The 19,481-nt window shown below is 36.6% G+C and overlaps 1 protein-coding gene across 29 annotated transcripts in view; it reads left to right on the top strand.

Moving 5' to 3' along the window:
- The window catches only part of camk2b2 (calcium/calmodulin-dependent protein kinase (CaM kinase) II beta 2), a 106,009-nt gene that overhangs the window by 19,744 nt on the left and 66,784 nt on the right, over positions 1–19,481 (top strand). For 28 of the 29 annotated variants that reach the window (XM_079805026.1, XM_079805032.1, XM_079805036.1 and 25 more), the window contains exons 3-5: positions 10,424–10,483; positions 10,724–10,778; positions 12,402–12,467. In XM_079805026.1, coding sequence (XP_079661152.1) covers positions 10,424–10,483; positions 10,724–10,778; positions 12,402–12,467 — 181 coding nt within the window. Of the gene's footprint in view, positions 1–10,423; positions 10,484–10,723; positions 10,779–12,401; positions 12,468–16,024; positions 16,098–19,481 lie in introns of all 29 variants that reach the window. The other variant, XM_079805037.1, reaches the window with a different exon arrangement.

The following is a 19,481-nucleotide window of genomic DNA, read 5'->3' on the forward strand; positions in this document are numbered from 1 at the left end:
AATTTTTTTTAAAGTGCACTGTTACTAAAGTGTCTTTTGTTTAAAAATAAAAGCTTTGAAATATAAATAAAGCACATACAAATCATTTTGTTGTTTTCATTTGGCATTCATTTGGCATACTTTCCAAACTGCCACCCCTGGCAATGACTGAGTGTGACGTCCAAACTTCACTTTGGTTTTTCCTCCTTTCAGTCATCTTAAAAACTAAAAAAAAGTCTTGAAAGTGAGCAGTCTTTCATGTTACAGTTTATCTTCATATTACAACAATAAAAACATTATTTATAAAAAGCATCAGCAGCAAAACTAATATTAACAATAGGCAAAATAAATGTAGAAAGTCTAATGTTTTCAAATGGAGAACATAAATAAATGACATGGCAGTGATATCAACTTTGCAGAAATGTAATCATTCATTTTAAATTACAGTTTTAGAAGGTTTATATGCTGTTTAATAGGCTAAGGAGTGAAAAATTATAATATTCGCTGGAACAATACATTGCCAGGAAAGTAACAAAACAAAACAGCCCATATATCATTGTATTTCTCATCTGGTATGTTATATCAGAATTATTAATAATGTTTTTGTCAGTCTCGATTATGTAATGCTTGCTGACAAAGCGCTGTTTATCTATGCATTTACACAGAACTATAACTGCGATCGCTCGCGGAGATATTAAATAATTCATTTCCACAGAGCTGCATTTATTTAGATGTTTATTAGTGAAATAATGGTTATATAGTAAATATAATTTAGGGTGTTTTAAACAAGTAAATCTTGTTAAAAGATCAAAGTCATGCTTGGGCTTTCCTGTACATCAACCTGGTGGTTGAATAGCAATTTGAATGCGATTTTTACCTGACTAATGATGAGCAAAGACAATGGAGAGAGAATTCAATTCAGCGCTTTTATTTTCAACATGCACTCATTCATGGCTGTTTTATTTAGGCCTAATTCATGTAAAGTTACGTCTTTATTGGGTCAGGACTTGACGAATTAGGCTACGTGATTCTGTGAGTTTGTCTCTATTTCTTAGAGCCAAGCTACATAAACTACATATCAGGCATTGATGTAACGCTAATCTAATTTGTGCATTAATGGCTATGTTAAAGGGATAGTTCACCCAAAAATGAAAATTAGCCCATGATTTACTCACCCTCAAGTCATCCTAGGTGTATATGACATTCTTCTTTCAGACGAATACAATCTGAGTTATATTAAAAAAGCCCTGGGTCTTCAAAGCTTTATAATGGCATTGATTTTGAAGTCCATAAAAGTGCATATATCCATCATATAACTGCTCCACACGGCTCCAGGAGGTTAATAAAGGCCTTCTGAAGCGAAGTAGTGCGTTTGTGTAAGAAAAATGTCCATATTTAAAACTTAATAGACTAAAAAAACTAAAAACTTTGTAAAAGAGTAACCCCTGACGTGATGTACAGGAGCATCGCAAGCTTTGACGCCTCTCGTGGATAGGGCTGGGCTTAAGCCCCTCTTTATTCTCCGCCATTTCTCTTTAAAAAGTCTCATTTTAGACATCTATTTTATGACCGGTGTTTTGTTTTGCTATATCCTCTGCGCTTCTGCATTTGTCAATACGCATGCGCCAAGGGTCAAGGGTTACTCACCATAAGTCGACTTGCGTACCGGAAGTTAGATATTACAGTTTGTAAAGTTTTAAATGTGGATATTTTTCTGACCCAAACGCATCACTTTGGCTCAACTATGAGAGGCGGCTTTCTGTGCGCGCACGGCAAACTCGACTGAATTGAGCTCTTTTGCGTCGTCACACATTTTCAGATTTATCTATATGATTTATCTACATTTTTGAACGTTTTATGAGACATGCAGCAAGTTTATGCCAACTTATGTCCCGCCAGGTTGATCAGCTCTTTCAAATTCAAATGTGCACATCTACCACTCAGGACATCATGACTGGATCTCTTCCCAAATCGTTCCTCCCTAACGTTCTCATCTCGTTTTTATCCGTTGACGAAAATGTCAATAGATTTTTGTCATCGTTTTTGTCATTGAAAACTGTTTTTTATTTTGCTATTGTCTCGTTTTCGTCAGTGAAAAAGTTGTTGACGAAAATTGACAAATTCGTTTTATGCAAATTTAATGTTTTACGCATACGGCATACTATACACTCACCTAAAAGATTATTAGGAACACCTGTTCAATTTCTCATTAATGCAATTATCTAATCAACCAATCACATGGCAGTTGCTTCAATGCATTTAGGGGTGTGGTCCTGGTCAAGACAATCTCCTGAACTCCAAACTGAATGTCAGAATGGGAAAGAAAGGTGATTTAAGCAATTTTGAGCGTGGCATGGTTGTTGGTGCCAGACGGGCCGGTCTGAGTATTTCACAATCTGCTCAGTAACTGGGATTTTCACGCACAACCATTTCTAGGGTTTACAAAAAATGGTGTAAAAAGGGTAAAACATCCAGTATGTGGCAGTCCTGTGGGCGAAAATGCCTTGTTGATGCTAGAGATCAGAGGAGAATGGGCCGACTGATTCAAGCTGATAGAAGAGCAACTTTGACTGAAATAACCACTCGTTACAACCGAGGTATGCAGCAAAGCATTTGTGAAGCCACAACACGCACAACCTTGAGACGGATGGGCTACAACAGCAGAAGACCCCACCGGGTACCACTCATCTCCACTACAAATAGGAAAAAGAGGCTACAATTTGCACAAGCTCACCAAAATTGGACAGTTGAAGACTGGGAAAATGTTGCCTGGTCTGATGAGTCTCGATTTCTGTTGAGACATTCAGATGGTAGAGTCAGAATTTGGCGTAAACAGAATGAGAACATGGATCCATCATGCCTTGTTACCACTGTGCAGGCTGGTGGTGGTGGTGTAATGGTGTGGGGGATGTTTTCTTGGCACACTTTAGGCCCCTTAGTGCCAATTGGGCATCGTTTAAATGCCACGGCCTAGCTGAGCATTGTTTCTGACCATGTCCATCCCTTTATGAGCACCATGTACCCATCCTCTGATGGCTACTTCCAGCAGGATAATGCACCATGTCACAAAGCTCGAATCATTTCAAATTGGTTTCTTGAACATGACAATGAGTTCACTGTACTAAAATGGCCCCCACAGTCACCAGATCTCAACCCAATAGAGCATCTTTGGGATGTGGTGGAACGGGAGCTTCGTGCCCTGGATGTGCATCCCACAAATCTCCATCAACTGCAAGATGCTATCCTATCAATATGGGCCAACATTTCTAAAGAATGCTTTCAGCACCTTGTTAAATCAATGCCACGTAGAATTAAGGCAGTTCTGAAGGCGAAAGGGGGTCAAACACAGTATTAGTATCAGTGCTTTAAGTGGGCCGGTACGCGCCGGTACTCAGTACCGCCACTTCCAAATATAGCTCTTGAGCGTACCGCCACCTCTCCGTGCGCCCAGAACGTACCGGTACGCTCATTTGCGAGCAGAGACTACATTACCCATACACCCTTGAGTTTTACAAGTGAAAAGCGCATGCGTCGCTTTTGCCGCTGTCAGTGTCAACAACTCAAAGTGGTCCGGAGAGGAGTAGTTCATAATGTTGCCGGAGAGGGTGTGTGGAACGCGCAACCATAGCTGCTCGTTTACAATCTATGGTTAAAATACAAAGCACTTGTGACCGCGACCGGTGACGAGGACGAGAGTGGCACCACTTTTACCGATGACAACAGCCGCATGTTGTAGCTGGGTCGTTCCTGTTATACAGTGACTTTTCTGTCTTTATGATTTACTTACTCATATTTTCTATAAAATGAGTCACATAAGAAATGGCTTAAATTATAAATGTAGTTCTTCTTTATCACTTAAACAGATATAATAGGTATTAAAAATACTATTTTGTATTTTACACACCTTTTTATTGATATATGCATTCAATTTTACCATGTCCTCAGTGCAAAGTAATCAACTTCCACAAGAACTATAAACCATGAAATGATAAAAATCTCAAAATATTTTTAGATTATGTTATAGAATAGGCTAAACTACCTCTAGTTATACATATAAATCATGTGAAACTATAGTTTTTTTTTTTTTTTTTTTTACAATTGTCTTCATTTACTGTGTCCCTAAAGTTAGTATGTATTTCTCGACTTCCAAAAAAGACCACAACTTCATTAAGACAATTTTCAGGAAATTACATAATTAGTTTTCCTGCTGGAATTCAACCGTACAAAATTAAGTAAGCTTCAACTCTCACCTCTACCTTTTTTTGTTTTGTTTTTTAAATGTTATCCTGCTTGTCCCACTCTTAAAGTTCCACCCTGTTAGGCTCTGTTACGAAGAATGTTTGTCCAGTCAAAACTTTTTTCAAACATATCTGACATGGTTATAAAAGTTCTGTTTATCTGTAGAAGGTTAGCTAGCTAAATGTTGATCCCTCAAAGAGCTACGGCTAACTTATCTTAAAATTTTCCACCCTGTTGATTCCGCCCTGTTAGATCTATAAACCTAACAGGATAGAAATTCTAATAGAATAAATCGTAATTTAGTGTATATTGCAAATACTATAAACACATATATGCATATATAAATATTATATATAAAACCATGTTTTTTTATTACTGATGGCAAATCATGCAGGACGATGAGGGAAAACTCCTCCACTGTTATGGTCTTCCACCCTGTTAGGCGAGTCATTTTTAAATAATAATTTGACAGCAACGTTAAATGTTTTGCATACTTATGTTTTATTTTGGGAGGTGAGGATCATTAACAGCATATACAATATATGTTTTGAACACATTTTTTTTTATTATTTACCATCCTGTTGGCAAAAATGGGTACAAAAAGTACCTGTTCTTAATAATCAAGACATTCTATTCATCAATAATAGTTTTGTTATTGTTTCAAGAATAAAAAAAAATACTATGGCATAAGGGACATATACTATCCAAGAAAAACTTGTTATTGTTTAACATTTACATTATTAACATTTTGTGATAACTATGTCCCTAACAGGGTGGAACACCTTCACGGCCCGTGTCTGAACAATGAATCTACCCAGAATTATAATTTTTTTAGTCCCTGAGCTTGACCAATATGTATTCCGACTAGTTAAACATGTCACCATTTTGGTAGAATGCTAAAAACTGAAAATCATGTACTTTTTTTCCCAACATTTATGAAGCCAAAATGTTACCGCATACCAAGAATGACCCAGCTATAGTTTCTAACTGTGTTGCTATTTGATTAGAAAAAAGAAAGACAAAAGTGAACATTGGCCTGCATGGTAGCCTAATGAGGTGCCGTCAATGGTCTTGCTTTGTAAATAAACCCTTATTGTAACAAATTATATAGTTAAACAATTACAAGAACTATATGTTATTTCTAAGGCTGAGAACAAGTTAGAAAGAGCTTTAAAATACGGACCTTCTTGAATTATTGACTAAACAATCCCCCCATAACAACGCCCCCAACAAAGCCCCCCCTCTGGTGAGTACCGGCACTTTATTTTTTCCACTTAAAGCACTGATTAGTATGGTGTTCCTAATAATCCTTTAGGTGAGTGTATAGTAGGGACATGTGCGATTTCGGATTCAGCCGTAATGATGCTGGGATGATAGACAGCCAGCCGTGTCTGTTTATCAGGACTGAATCGTGAAGCGCTGGAGATGATCTGCGCCCTGTTTCCCAGCTGTCCTCCTTCCCATATTACTCATGCATGGCAGACAGCAGGACTGTGCCGGAGCGGTCCAGGCCTCTCGGCTGTGCACGTCTGTCTCTCCGTATCTCGCAGATCCGTTCGAGTCGAGCATGTCCTCCACAGTCAAACTAGAAGAGGCTGCACGAACTTCAGCCGCTGTTTGGCAGTTGGCGTGTGGTTTACAGTAGATCCTGTGGTCTGCATGATGCTGAGCGTGACCTTTGCTGCCGTGTTTGAAGTGATGTACAGACCGTGTGCACTTTAAAAGGGTTTAACCAATATGAATGGAGCAGGAAAACAACCATCACAGCCCTTCAGAACTATAAAAATGGCTTAGTTCAAAAGATATGAAATTAATTATGAATGTGATTTTTCTATTTTTAAACACCAACATCCTGCCATGACAACTTAAATGAGTTCTTTTCAAGATTTTGGGGCCATTTTGTGTTTGATCGTTCCATCTACGAAATGCAGAAAAAAGTTTGGGGTCAGTAAGGTTTTTTTCTTTTAAAGAATTGAATACTTTAAGCAAGGACACATTAAATGGATCAAAAGTGACATTTAATAAAGACATTGAACATTATTGAACATTCTATTTTGTCAAAGAATCCTGAAAAAAAATTATCTTGGGTTACACCAAAATTTTAAGCAGTTCAACTCCTTTTGAAATTGATAAGAAACTGTTAAAAATTTTACTAAAATTTCACAATATTACTGTTTCTACTGTATTTTGGATCAAATAAATGTGGCCTGCCCTTGGTGAGCAAAAGAGACATATTTCAAAATCATTAAAAATCTTACTGACTCCAAACCTTTGTGTGATACTGTATATCTTGCATTATATGACTGAATAAGTAGTCTAATAGGGGTGTGACGAGACGCTTATCTCATGAGACGAGACACAAGATTGGGTTCACCAGAACGAGACGAGACAAGATTTTGACATAGTAATTTTAAGAAATCCTCAATGATGTCCTAACATCCTAGAAAACATGACTAGAAAAATAGTTTGCAGGTGCATTTGAAATGTTTTAACTCATGATCATGTTGTAATGAATGTAATTTCTACTTTCTGAGTAGGAATTATCATATGCAGTAAAAGACAACGAGCACTGTAAAGGTTTTGCCTCAACTGACTCAAATGACTGGCTTCTTTATGATTGTCTCTTCAGACCTTAGAACTGCACATGAGCTTCTTTTGACCTCCTAACTGAACTCCTTTCCACAAATTGATCATAGGATATTAAGTGCAAACAATAACCATAATGCCATAATCAAAGAAGGGGAGCGCGGGGCACAACCTAACGTGGGGTTAGTTGTAACACGCATGGTTTAAAACTTTTCACACATGCCAGCATGATGAAACTTAGTGTATTTACTAGTTGCCATATCAACACTATGAGAAAAGATTGCGCCAAAATATTTTTCATCTCTGTTTTTTGTGTTTATTTAAAATAAGACAAATCTGATATTATTTTAATCTCATATCTGTTATTTAACAGTTGAGAGTTCTTTAATGCTGATCTAACCAGCAGAAGACACAAGCCGGGGTTTAAATCCCAGTTGTGCAGATGGGGCATGTTGTCACACTGCGTTACAATGAGCCCCTATTAGAACTAGGCTATTATATTTTATACTGTTATGAATTCTTTTGAGAAACCATGAGAAAAGGTTGAATAATTACTGAGAGTCAATGTTCAGAAATTATTCATTATTATTATGTTTTTAACTGTGCTATATAGCTGTATTTAGCGATGTGTTTGTTGTCAAACTCAACTAAAAAATTTGTATATTTTTAATGATTAAAAAATGCCTTTATTTTAAAAAGTTAATAATTGTATTTTATTGACAAAATATTTTAGTTTGTCATGGTCACATAGATCAGATAACATTTTAAGCTGTCATATGCAGTGTAGGGGAAAGTTACTTTGAAAAGTAATGCATTACAATATTGCGTTACTCCCTTAAAAAGTAACTAATTGAGTTACTTAGTTACTTTTTAAGAAAAATAATGTTACGTCTCACCTGGGCTGGGCTTGTTTTTGTTTATAACAAAAAAGTTATATTTTTGTGCAACGGTAAAGACCTCTTCATACCAAAATTGAAATAATAAGCCCCAGGCTGTGGTAAAAATGCAAATTCACGCATTAACAGTAGAGGGCGCAGCTCTGCGGTGCTGCCATTCTGGATAATGGTAGAATAGGATGCAGGAGAAAAAAGTTTTACGAATAAAAACATAAAATCTAGTAATTTTCTAGTGTTGGATGACTTGATGGAATTGAAGCGACTGTTATCCACCTGAATTAAATAGTTTTTATTTCTATAAAAAGCAAAACTAGAGTGTAGGCGTAATGTAAACGTAGCGTTGGCATATTCTTTCCTAACTTCACCCTCACACTCCGCCATGACCAGGTCACGACAATATGACACGAGACAGTTTTTACCTCGACGAGAAAACTCGTCACAGTCTCATGGCACGAGATCTCGATAGTCTAGTGTCTGCTTTCTGAAACAACACTTTTCATGGCAATTTTCACAATATGCAAAATTCACCCAGTTTAGTAACAATATGATATGTACAGAGTCGGCACCAGCAGAGCGCTGAAGTAACGAAAGGGGGCGATGACGTAATACAAAGTACCCCAAACTAGAAAACTAAATGATCTATTCACGCATCACCTTTCACTACTACAACTATTCAACTAAAAGCAATTGAGCAAAAACAGGTGGCAGAGCATTAATTAATATTACTTCATAAAGCAAAAAGGAAAATCGCCTAGGCCAACATATTCGAAATTTCAACTCACCGTGAAATAAGCACATTTTAGACCACCAGATATACGTCGTAGATGCACAATATAAGTGGGCTTACCATGAATACAGACAAGTTATCATGATACTACCACCACCAAAAGTAATTGCGTCTGCTTTACTATAAAACACACGCTCATTGCGAGCGCTTCACTAACACTTAACACCCACTCATCATGACCCGTTTAACAGATGTATCATTTTATGGTAAGTTAGAACAGCCTGAACTGAAATCGGTGAAAAACAATAACAATACAGTGAAATTATCAACTAACTACGACTAATTATCTAGCCCTCTAAACATGAAAAGAAAATGTATACCTTTAGCCTAGTCAGTAGATCGGCATTCTTCGTGTCAAATGTGCTAATCAAAATGTCACTTTGCGAAACTAATATGTTTCTTATAGCAGCCTAATGAAAGTAGCTTAGACAGCCTATGCACTAGGGACCCCCCCCTCTTTTCATCTTGATAACCTATCATATCATAATGCAATATGCACTTTCTGAAATGACTTTTCCGCTGATGTAAAAAGCATGTGTGGGTGAGGGGGAATAATGATGAGAACCACTTGTCATGATCGGATCAAACCCCGTAGATAAAATACTGCCAACTCAGCATGTTAGACATTAGACTTTTCTAATGTGTATATATTTGCATCAGTGTGATTTTTCTCACAGTCTGCATAATCTGCAGTGGCTTTTTATGTTTTGTTTTAGTAAGTAACTCATTTTTTTATTGTTTTAGTTTTTGTTAATCACCCTGATCTGCTTTAATGGGATGATTGTAACATTGTCTGGTCTGGGATCAGTTAAGAAGGTAGTTAAGTAGGAATTGGTCAAGCCATACCCAGTAATCTGGCATATGTTTGTTAACAGCTTGATATTGAGGTTAAAAAGATAAAAATAAAAATTTCTGTCATTTTCTCACCCTCATGTCGTTCCAAACCAGTAAGACTTTCGTTCGTCTTCAGAACACAAATTAAGATATTTTGGATGAAATCTGAGAGCTTTCTGTCCCTCCATTGACAGCTACGAAACGCTTCAAAAAGTTCATAACTGATTTAATTTAGGCTTTTATTCTCATATAAACATTCATCAACTCGCACATCAGTTTTAGTAAATGGAAGCTCAAGCATGTTTGCTTGATGTGTGAAAACCAATGAGGTTCATTCTCGCGTTACTCAGTTCGTTTGAGCTTCCTCAAGAACCAATGAGGTTCATTCTCGCGTTACTCAGTTCGTTTGAGTTTCCTCAAGAACCAATGAGGTTCATTCTCGCGTTACGCAGCATGTTTGAGCTTCCTCAAGAACCAATGAGGTTCATTCTCGCGTTACACAGTTCGTTTGAGCTTCCTCAAGAACCAATGAGGTTCATTCTCGCGTTACACAGTTCGTTTGAGCTTCCTCAAGAACCAATGAGGTTCATTCTCGCGTTACACAGCATGTTTGAGCTTCCTCAAGAACCAATGAGGTTCATTCTCGTGTTACGCAGTTCGTTTGAGTTTCCTCAAGAACCAATGAGGTTCATTCTCGCGTTACGCAGCATGTTTGAGCTTCCTCAAGAACCAATGAGGTTCATTCTCGTGTTACGCAGTTCGTTTGAGCTTCAGCAAGAACCAATGAGGTTCATTCTCGCGTTACGCAGCACGTTTGAGCTTCTGCAAGAACCAATGAGGTTCATTCTCGCGTTACGCAGCACGTTTGAGCTTCAGCAAGAACCAATGAGGTTCCTTCTCGTGATTCAAATTCATATGATATTAGCATAATTTTATAGTGGCTAAACTTCCACAAAGTCAATTCAATTCCACAAAAGATTTGTGGAATCTATTCAATGTTTTAATGAAGCTTTGTTAACATTCCAAAAAAGTAATGCACTGCACATTGAATTACTCCATCTGCAGTTTCTCCATTACATGACGGATCCAATTGTTTTCCCAGATCACCAGAAGCTGGAACGGGAAGCCCGTATCTGCCGTCTGCTCAAGCATCCCAATATCGGTGAGTCTGAAACTTCAGCCATTAAAGTTAGCTCCACAGAAACATCTCCATTCATGACAAAATCAGTGTGAAATCCATCATCCAGGACGCAGGTGCGACACGCTCAGATTTGAATGAGCTCAAGGGACACTGATATAGAAAGCGTTCCTGTTTATTTCATTTCAGCACATGAATCTGCTGTGAGAGAATGGCAAATGAAAGTATGTGATGATATTATTGCTCTCTTTATCTTTAATGCAGTGCGGCTCCACGACAGTATATCAGAGGAAGGCTTCCATTACCTCTTATTTGACCTGTAAGTGTTTCAATATAATGTGGTGCATAATATCTCCCTCTCTGCTTTGTTTTTGTTCAGTGCGCTTCAACAGACACCCACCCACTCTACCTACCCCATAGCATCTCTCTCTCTTTATCTCTCTCTCTCTCTCTCTCTCTCTCTCTCCCTCCCGCTCACTTGAGAGCCAGTTTCCATAGCAACAGAGCCGGGCTGCCCAGTCGAAGAGAAATCCTGCAGCAGGGGTTTCCCCCCCGAAGCCCCAGTGATCTCTCTTCTAGAGGATTCCCCCATCCATACTGCTCTCGCTCACTCTCTCGCGCTCTCTCGCTTTCTTTTCCTGTCATACCAACCATGCACACACATGCATGTCTGTAGATTGTGTTTGTTTATTACATGCTGTCTTAATTGAATCTTTATTTTTATTTTTTTATTTTATTTTTTTATATATACATAATTTACTGTTACAAAGGTGAAGTATGTAAATTCTGCAAAGTTAAAAATCATGCCATTGGTTGAGCCAGTGTTTCTCTGTCAGGGTATTTACACTTCAGGGGAATCAACCTAACCGAGCATAGGAGAAAGTATTTTTCTTATACTAGTAGTAGTAGTAAAAAAAAAAAAAAAAAATAAAAAATAAAAAAAAATAAATATATATATATATATATATATATATATATATATATATATATATATATATATATATATATATATATATATATATATATATATATATATATATATATATATATATATAATACTTTGTATTTTTATTTTATTTTCAAAAATATTTAAAACATTTGTATTATTAATAATTTATTTTAATTTGAAATTGCATTAGTTTTTTTATAAGTAGTCTTTTATTAGTAGGGTATTTTTACATTTATGTTATTAATATTTTATTTTAATATTTAAAAAATATATATATTTATGTGTTTACAATTTCTATAAATGTAAATGTATTGTTATTATTATTATTATTATTATTAGTAGTAGTAGTAGTAGTATTTTATTAAATTTAAAATATTTGATTTAACATTTATTGTATCAATATTTAAATTTTATTTAATAATATTTTATCAAAAAATATTTCAAACATTTGTATTATTAATAATAATTCATTTTATTTTAATTTGTTTTAGTTTTTTATTAGTTGTAGATTTTTACATTTATTTTATTAATATTTTATTTTATTATTTAGTTGTAATTATTTTTGTATCTATTTCATGTATGTGCTTATTATAATTTGTTTATTGTTTTATTATTATTATTTTATTCAATTAAAAATATTTTATTTAGCATTTTACAATTATTAATATTTTGTTATTTAATTTAATATTTTATAATTATTTCTATTAATATTTAATTTAATATTAAATCAATTATTTTTAATTAGTTATTTTAATACAATTTTTTTTATTTTGTTTATTTTTTGTTTTTGTTTCATTTTGTTTTCATTCTTATTTTATGTGACCATTTCATTGTACTCATTTCACCCAGCAAGGCTGCAAATGCTTTTGAAATATGAATGCAGTTTTTGCTATGCCAGTGTAAAGCACACCAAACTGAAGTTGAAGAATTACAGAATAAATTTGCATTTGAATGTGGTGACTGTGGTACTGATATCTTCTCTCTGTCCTGCAGTGTGACGGGTGGAGAGCTGTTTGAAGACATTGTTGCCAGAGAATATTACAGTGAAGCTGACGCCAGGTAAAGCAGCGTCTCCATCTTCTCTATTGTCCAGTCCAGACCCTCCCCACGACCATTTCCTCTCCGTCCACATTTCTGTTTTTCTCTTTCATTCTCGGTTTAACTAGATAAACACGTGTGCTTAAAACACATTCAAGTATAATATGCTGGTAATAGTTTTGTCCACATCATGTGAGTGATACATTTGCTTTTTAAATGGCGGCAGCCTCTCTCCGTGCAACAACTTCTGCACATCCCTTTCCTCCAGTTTTCCCATCGGCTTCATGTTTGTTCCATTCCATCTATTCTCGATTTCAGATCTTCTCGCAGATGCACACAACACCACACACACACACACACTGCAGTCACCCTCAGGAGAAAAGCTTTAATCAATTTGACTGTGTGGGAAAGCATGTGGGAGTGAGAGATACGGCGAGAAAACAGAAAGAGAATGAGAGATACTTACCGAGGGAGGAAACACAAGAGCTGGCGTGTGATGAGACTACTGGGCTCCATGAGCTCATCAGCCATATTCGTGGGTAGAAACGTGTCACGATGCCGCCCGTCCACCGTCAAGACGGTGAAATGTATCCGTCCCTGAGGGCCGTAGCCCCTCCACTAGAGCAATGGCTGAAAGTAGGCCTCTAATTAACACATAATGATGGCGTCAGCTCATATTCAGCCCTCTCCAGCACAACGCCACGCATAAACCCGCACACTCGCTTCAGCTGTTTCCATAGCACTAGAAATCCCTGACAGAAACTTGAAGTAATTTAGAATATGTAATTTAGGTGTTCTGGGCGGTTGCTAGGTGATTGCCCAGGTGAAAAGTCTCTGTGATTTATTCTTGGTTTCTAGATACAGCTTGGGTTCGTTTACTAGGCTGATTGCTTAAACTAAAATCTTAAAGGGATAGTTCACCCTAAAATGAAAATTAGCCCATGATTTACTCACCCTCAAGTCATCCTAGGTGTATATGACATTCGTCTTTCAGACGAATACAATCAGAGTTATATTAATAAAGTCCTGACTAATCCAAGGATTATAATGGCATTGACCATAAAAGTGCATCTATCCATCATATAACTGCTCCACACGCCTCCGGGGGGGTTAATAAAGGCTTTCTGAAGCGAAGTGGTGCGTTTGTGTAAGAGAAATATCCATATTTAAAACTTTATAGACTAAAATAGCTAACTTCTGGCGGTCAGCGGTGCGTGAGTCGACTTGCGCTAAAAGAGTAACCCCTGACGCTACATTTTGTTTTGCTCTATCCTCTGCGCTTCTGCGTTCGTCAATACGCATGCATCAAGGGTCAAGGGTTACTCTTTCACCATAAGTCGACTTGCGTACCGCTGACCGCCGGAAGCTAGTTATTTTAGTCTATAAAGTTTTAAATATGGATATTTTCCTTACATAAACACGCCACTTCGCTTCAGAGGGCCTTTATTAACCCCCGGAGCTGTGTGGAGCAGTTATATGATGGATAGATGCACTTTTATGGACTTCAAAATCAATGCCATTATAAAGCTTGGATTAGCCAGGACATTATTAATATAACTCTGATTGTATTCGTCTGAAAGAAGAATGTCATATACACCTAGAATGACTTGTGGTTGAGTAAATCATGGGGTAATTGTCATTTTTGACACTATCCCTTTAAGGAGACATGATTTATGGCTCAACAGTGAGGTTTTTTCCCCCTATTTTTTTGTCCAAAAATGATTGTTTATTTATAACTGTATGTTTTAATATTGGCTAGAAATGTATTTATTTAAATAACTACATACACTACCATTTAAAAGTTTGGGCTGAGTAGGACTGAAAGAATTCTCTTATGCTCACTGCATTTATTTGATGAAAAATACAGTAAAAACAGTATAATTGTGAAATACTATTACAATTTAAAATAATTGTTTTCCATATGATCATATTTTAAAATGTAAATATTCCTGTGATCAAAGCTGAATTTTCAGCATCATTACTCCAGTCTTTAGAGTCACATGATCCTTCAGAAATCATTCTAATATGCTGATTTGCGGCTCAAGAAACATTTTTCTGATTATTATCAATGTTGAAAACAGTTGTGCTGCTTCATATTTGAAAACCATGATACTTTTTTTTTTCAGGATTCTTTGATGACTAGAAAGAACAACATTTATTGGCTATAGAATCTTTTGTAACATTAGGTGTTAAGGTGTCACTTTTGATCAATTTAATGCATTTTTGCTGAATAAAAGTATTAATAATAAAAAAAATCTCAGACCCCAAACTTTTGAACAGTATTGTATGTTTTATATTGGCTATTTATTTATTTAAAATTTATTTATTTATATTCATTAAGTATTTTAAAACCATTTTCTTTTCAAAAACACATATTTTACAAAAAGAAAGCCTTAGAACATTGCTGATTAGTTTGTTGTTTGCCGTGTTGATAAAACCTTCAAAATCTTTTATTCCGCTACATTTGAGTGATATAGCAGCTGAATTTGCCACATAAATAGTCAAACCAAAATTTATTCAGACACCTTCAACATTTTCTCACATTGTAACAGTTTATTCGCTATAGTTTAGAAAATGGTAATAAAATATGAACCCAGAGTTAAACTGTGTTCAGAACAAATTCATCTCGATAATGTCAGATAAATTTGATTGAAAGGTATGTAATGGAATACAATCAACCAATCAGCTGTACACAATTAGAGAATACCAATTTAGGTCAACCAATTTTGGTTTTAGGTTCATTTTGTTCAGTCTGTGGTGTAAAAGGTCGCATTAGCAATTAAAGAAAAAAACACTGAAGCAAAACACGGTCAGGTCAAAGAGTCTGAATGATTTTGGTCCCAAATTATCATCAATTTTACTGGTAGATCAAGTATTTTTGGGTGTAATATGTTTACTTTATGTTGCTATCCTCACTGACATAAATGAACTATAGTGTCCTGCACCCACTAGTAAAAGATTATATCTGGTGTCTGAATCATTTTTGGTTTGACTGTACATCACATAGATTCAAAAATGAAATGTTTAAGTTTGTTAAAAGAAAAGTTTGTTCAGGATCAACGAACGTAAGATTTTGAGTGTCAGTGCAGCACTGGTGACTTTTCTTCCAACTGGCCCGAAACGCTCTCACACTGCAGTCCATCCTTATTAATGAGGCCTGTGTTAGATGTGTGTGAGGAAAACACCGTTCGCATATCAGAAAACACTCTCATAAACACCCAGACACACACAGATCATTTCCATATTTCCAGCAACTCCACCGTTTAATTCATCCACCCTTCCCTCCACTTCTCCTTCCCACGTGTGAGCGTCAGCTGCACAGCGCCCTCACAGGAAATGATGCGTCCCCGCCCGACTGCTTCTATTGTTCTGCGTCGTGTAACATCAGGGCTTTTGCCGTTATCTCTCGTCTCATTTCATCACCCTCTTATCAGACAGTCTCACTTATCTGTGTTGTTCCTGTCCCGCGCTCGTCTCCCCGTGACTAATTCACCACCTCCGCCACGGCTCTCTTCCCTCATCGATTCTTTTTCTTCTTGTTTCCTGTCTGTCCTCTCCTCTCTCGCTTGTCTTTACAGTCATTGTATCCATCAGATTCTAGAGAGTGTCAGTCACATTCACCATCATGACATAGTGCACAGGGACCTGAAGGTCAGTATGGGAAGTGCACTGGCCCCCTTGCATGTGTCATGTGATTCTTGCCTGTTTCGTGCCGCCCATTTGTGTGTCTGACTGTCTTGAACCGTACGTCTGGGACTTGGGTGTGTTTCTGCACTCGATGGCTGTTTTCACACTTGGTTTGATCGTTTGGTCTGAACCGGAGTTCGATTCGTCGCTCTCATCTCGTTTAACGTTGTGAGCCCTAGCAGCAATTTTGTTTTTACATTTTTTGCTAGGAAACAGGGTAGTAGAAAGCCCAAAATTGTAAACGTTGTTTACTATTTTTAGTTGCCCTAGTTTTACTACCAACGCTTAAAATGCACAGGGAATTGCATGGAGAGTAAATAAAACAAAGATTATTGGAGTTTGTTTCACAAGAAAATACTATTTCAGACTTTCCTCAAAATGTCACGTTTATTTCAGTGTGTCACTTGCCGTTTCTTTGTAATTCTTTGTGAAATTTGTTTCAAATGAAATCCTACGCCAAATGTTTTGTTTCAGTGTGCGAGTAGTTTGGTCTGAATTCCTCTACAGGTGTCAGTTTTCATCCGTGGTGTAAAGTAACGAATTACATATACTCTCGTTTCTGTAATTGAGTAGTTTTTCTCAGGAATTGTACTTTATTAAGTAGTTTAAAAACAGTGTACTTTTACTTGAGTACATTTTAAGTGCTGTATCGGTACTTTTACTGCGCTATTTTCCCTAAACCTGCAGTCGCTACATTATGTTTATTTTTGTCCTGTCAACGTGATTGGCCAAGGCGAATAATCAGTCCTGTCTCCATGCGTCACGCGCAGGGAGTCGCGACCAGCCTAGAGTGAGAGGCGCGTGCGCTTTATGAAAGGGGGTTGTTGCTGGTTACTGTATGATGACTTAGATCGTGAAATTGCTCCGTGAGCCAACATACATCCTCATCTCAGCGTAGTTTATCAACTGAGCGAGGAGAGAACGCGTCCAAAGAAGTGTTTCTTAAAGGGGCGGTACACTAGCCTGGATGCCAGCCGAACTTAGCCCCGCCCACAACATTTTTACTCGGGCAGTTCGGTCTGGACTTTCTCCGTAGAGAAGTAATTATGCCCGAACAGAAGCTGTTCGGACCAATGAAATTGTCAGGGCGGGCTTTAGACGATGATGGACAGATGATAAACAGTAACGTAATCATCCTCATCATCAAAGGCGCTTGGGTTGAATTTGTTCTAATCCTAAATGGAGAACTTGTTCGTATATATTTGCATTCACCTTTACTATTTCTCTCAGAAATGATGATCGTGTTGGTAAGTACTCTGTGTAACCTTAAATTCTTTTTTTACAACACCGGCAAAGATCGTTTACTCATCTTTTTCTTCTAACGTTAGGCTACTTATTCCAGCGCGCGTGCGACAGGGTTGCCAAGTTTTTACAACAAAACCCGCCCAATTGCTAACGTTACTCCAAAACTAGCCAAAAACAAGCCCAATAGCTTTCCGGGAGGGTTCTCCGGGGGAAAAAATGGCATTTGAGGGGTAAAATATGTTTTATTTTGGCAGGGCTGCCTGCTAAAATTTGCATTCCTGGATCTGTATATCACATAATTGGGGTCGCTTCAACCCGTGGACTTGGCAACACAGTGCAGTTGAGTTCTGTTGACATTTGACAACTAACGTTATGCGTCGCTCCGTTGCTCTGATTGGTTGTAGGTCCATCCAATTGAGGTCTTTCCTGGTTCGGTTGAAACACGCCCCATAATCACAGCCCAACGGAGCAGATCAGACTCAAATTCTGACTAGAATTGAGAATGACGACGTCAGGCTAGCGGTACACTTCATTACAAATCATATATAAAACTCCAAAAATATACATACCAGCATTATTAAATCAAAAGACAATCCAATGAAAATCAAAAAATATATTTTCAAAATAATAGAATTATTTGAGTTGAATTATATGAGTTTTAAATAATAAAGAAAAGATTTTGAGTGAAAATTATAATGTTGATTTTACACTCATTACAAGTGCATATTTTAATGTAATGTGTTCTCATGGCGATTTAAAATTGTAGTCCATGTATATAGCAAATAACTTTCATAAAACATCAGATTTATATTTAAATCAGGTTTATGTTTTAAATTACAAGCAAAAATAATCAGTGGTGAAAATTGGGAGTTACTCGATTCTGATTTCTGAAGTGTATTCTTTTAACAGAGAAAACATCCATTGAAATTAAAGCAGTACAATGAATGCGTCTTGAAAAGAAATAACTCCTTTTAAACATAAAATTGTCAATGTACAACGCTTTGCAACCTTTTTAATTAACCACAAGAAAACCTCTACAGACTGGTTGTCATAAATGTTACCAGATTATTGGTTGCTTTCTCAAATATTACATGGCTGTATTTTTAGTGCTAGCAGTCAAAAATAAAACTTGGAGAAATATTGAAATACTGTTGATCTCATGTTTTTTTGTTCTTACTGAAAATCATCCATAAAAGAGTAAGCTACATTTTTAATTTGCAGGGTATAAGGTGGAATAACATTCATAGCATAATACTCACTACTCTTGAGTACTTTTAAAAGGGCTACTTTTTACTCCTACTTTGAGTAGTATTTAGTACAGGTACTTTTACTCTACTTGCACTACATTTTTTGACAAGTAACAGTACTTTTACTTGAGTATGCTTTTTCAGTACTCTTTCCACCACTGGTTTTCATGTTGTATTATTTGGCTGTGATTCACAGTGCAATTTGTGCCGTACCATCGTAAACACGTGTGTTGCAGATGCAAGTGAAGTCAGTTTTGAACAAGCATTAAAAAGAAACAAGTTATGATGCCTCAAATTATGCTTTATTGCTTTCTCCCTAAGGTTCTAATTTGCAACCTTAAAGGGATAGTTTAAAAGAATGAGAAAAGATCACAATCTTCTAATGATTAAACGTGCAGCTCTACGACAGCCAGTCTTACAGGTTTGAAGCAATGAAGACTTCATTGCTTCAAACCTGTAAGACTGGCTGTCGTAGAGCTGCATGATTAATCATTAAAAGATTGTGATCTTTTCTCGTGATCCAGCATGTATTTTGTACATGATAACTCACAAAAATCAGCTTATTGAAATAACCAGTTTTCCGGGTTTATATGTGAACCAATAACCCGACAAGCCAAACATAATAATTTGCATATCTGACTCTTGAGTATTTAATTTATGTTGGTTGTGATGTTAAATAAAGCGGTAAAAACCAAAAAAGAGTATTCAATGAGATTCTGCTCCCTTTTGCAGCCTGTCCCTTGTGGTCAGTCGATGAATTGCAGTTTAATTCACTTTCGCATGCAAAATATGCATATACATTCAAATATTTAAGTATTTTAAGAGCATAGGGACAGGACAGTCTCTATTACATCAT

This window comes from Gobio gobio, assembly GCF_949357685.1.
Source record: "Gobio gobio genome assembly, chromosome: 22".
NCBI classification, from domain to species: Eukaryota; Metazoa; Chordata; class Actinopteri; order Cypriniformes; family Gobionidae; genus Gobio; species Gobio gobio.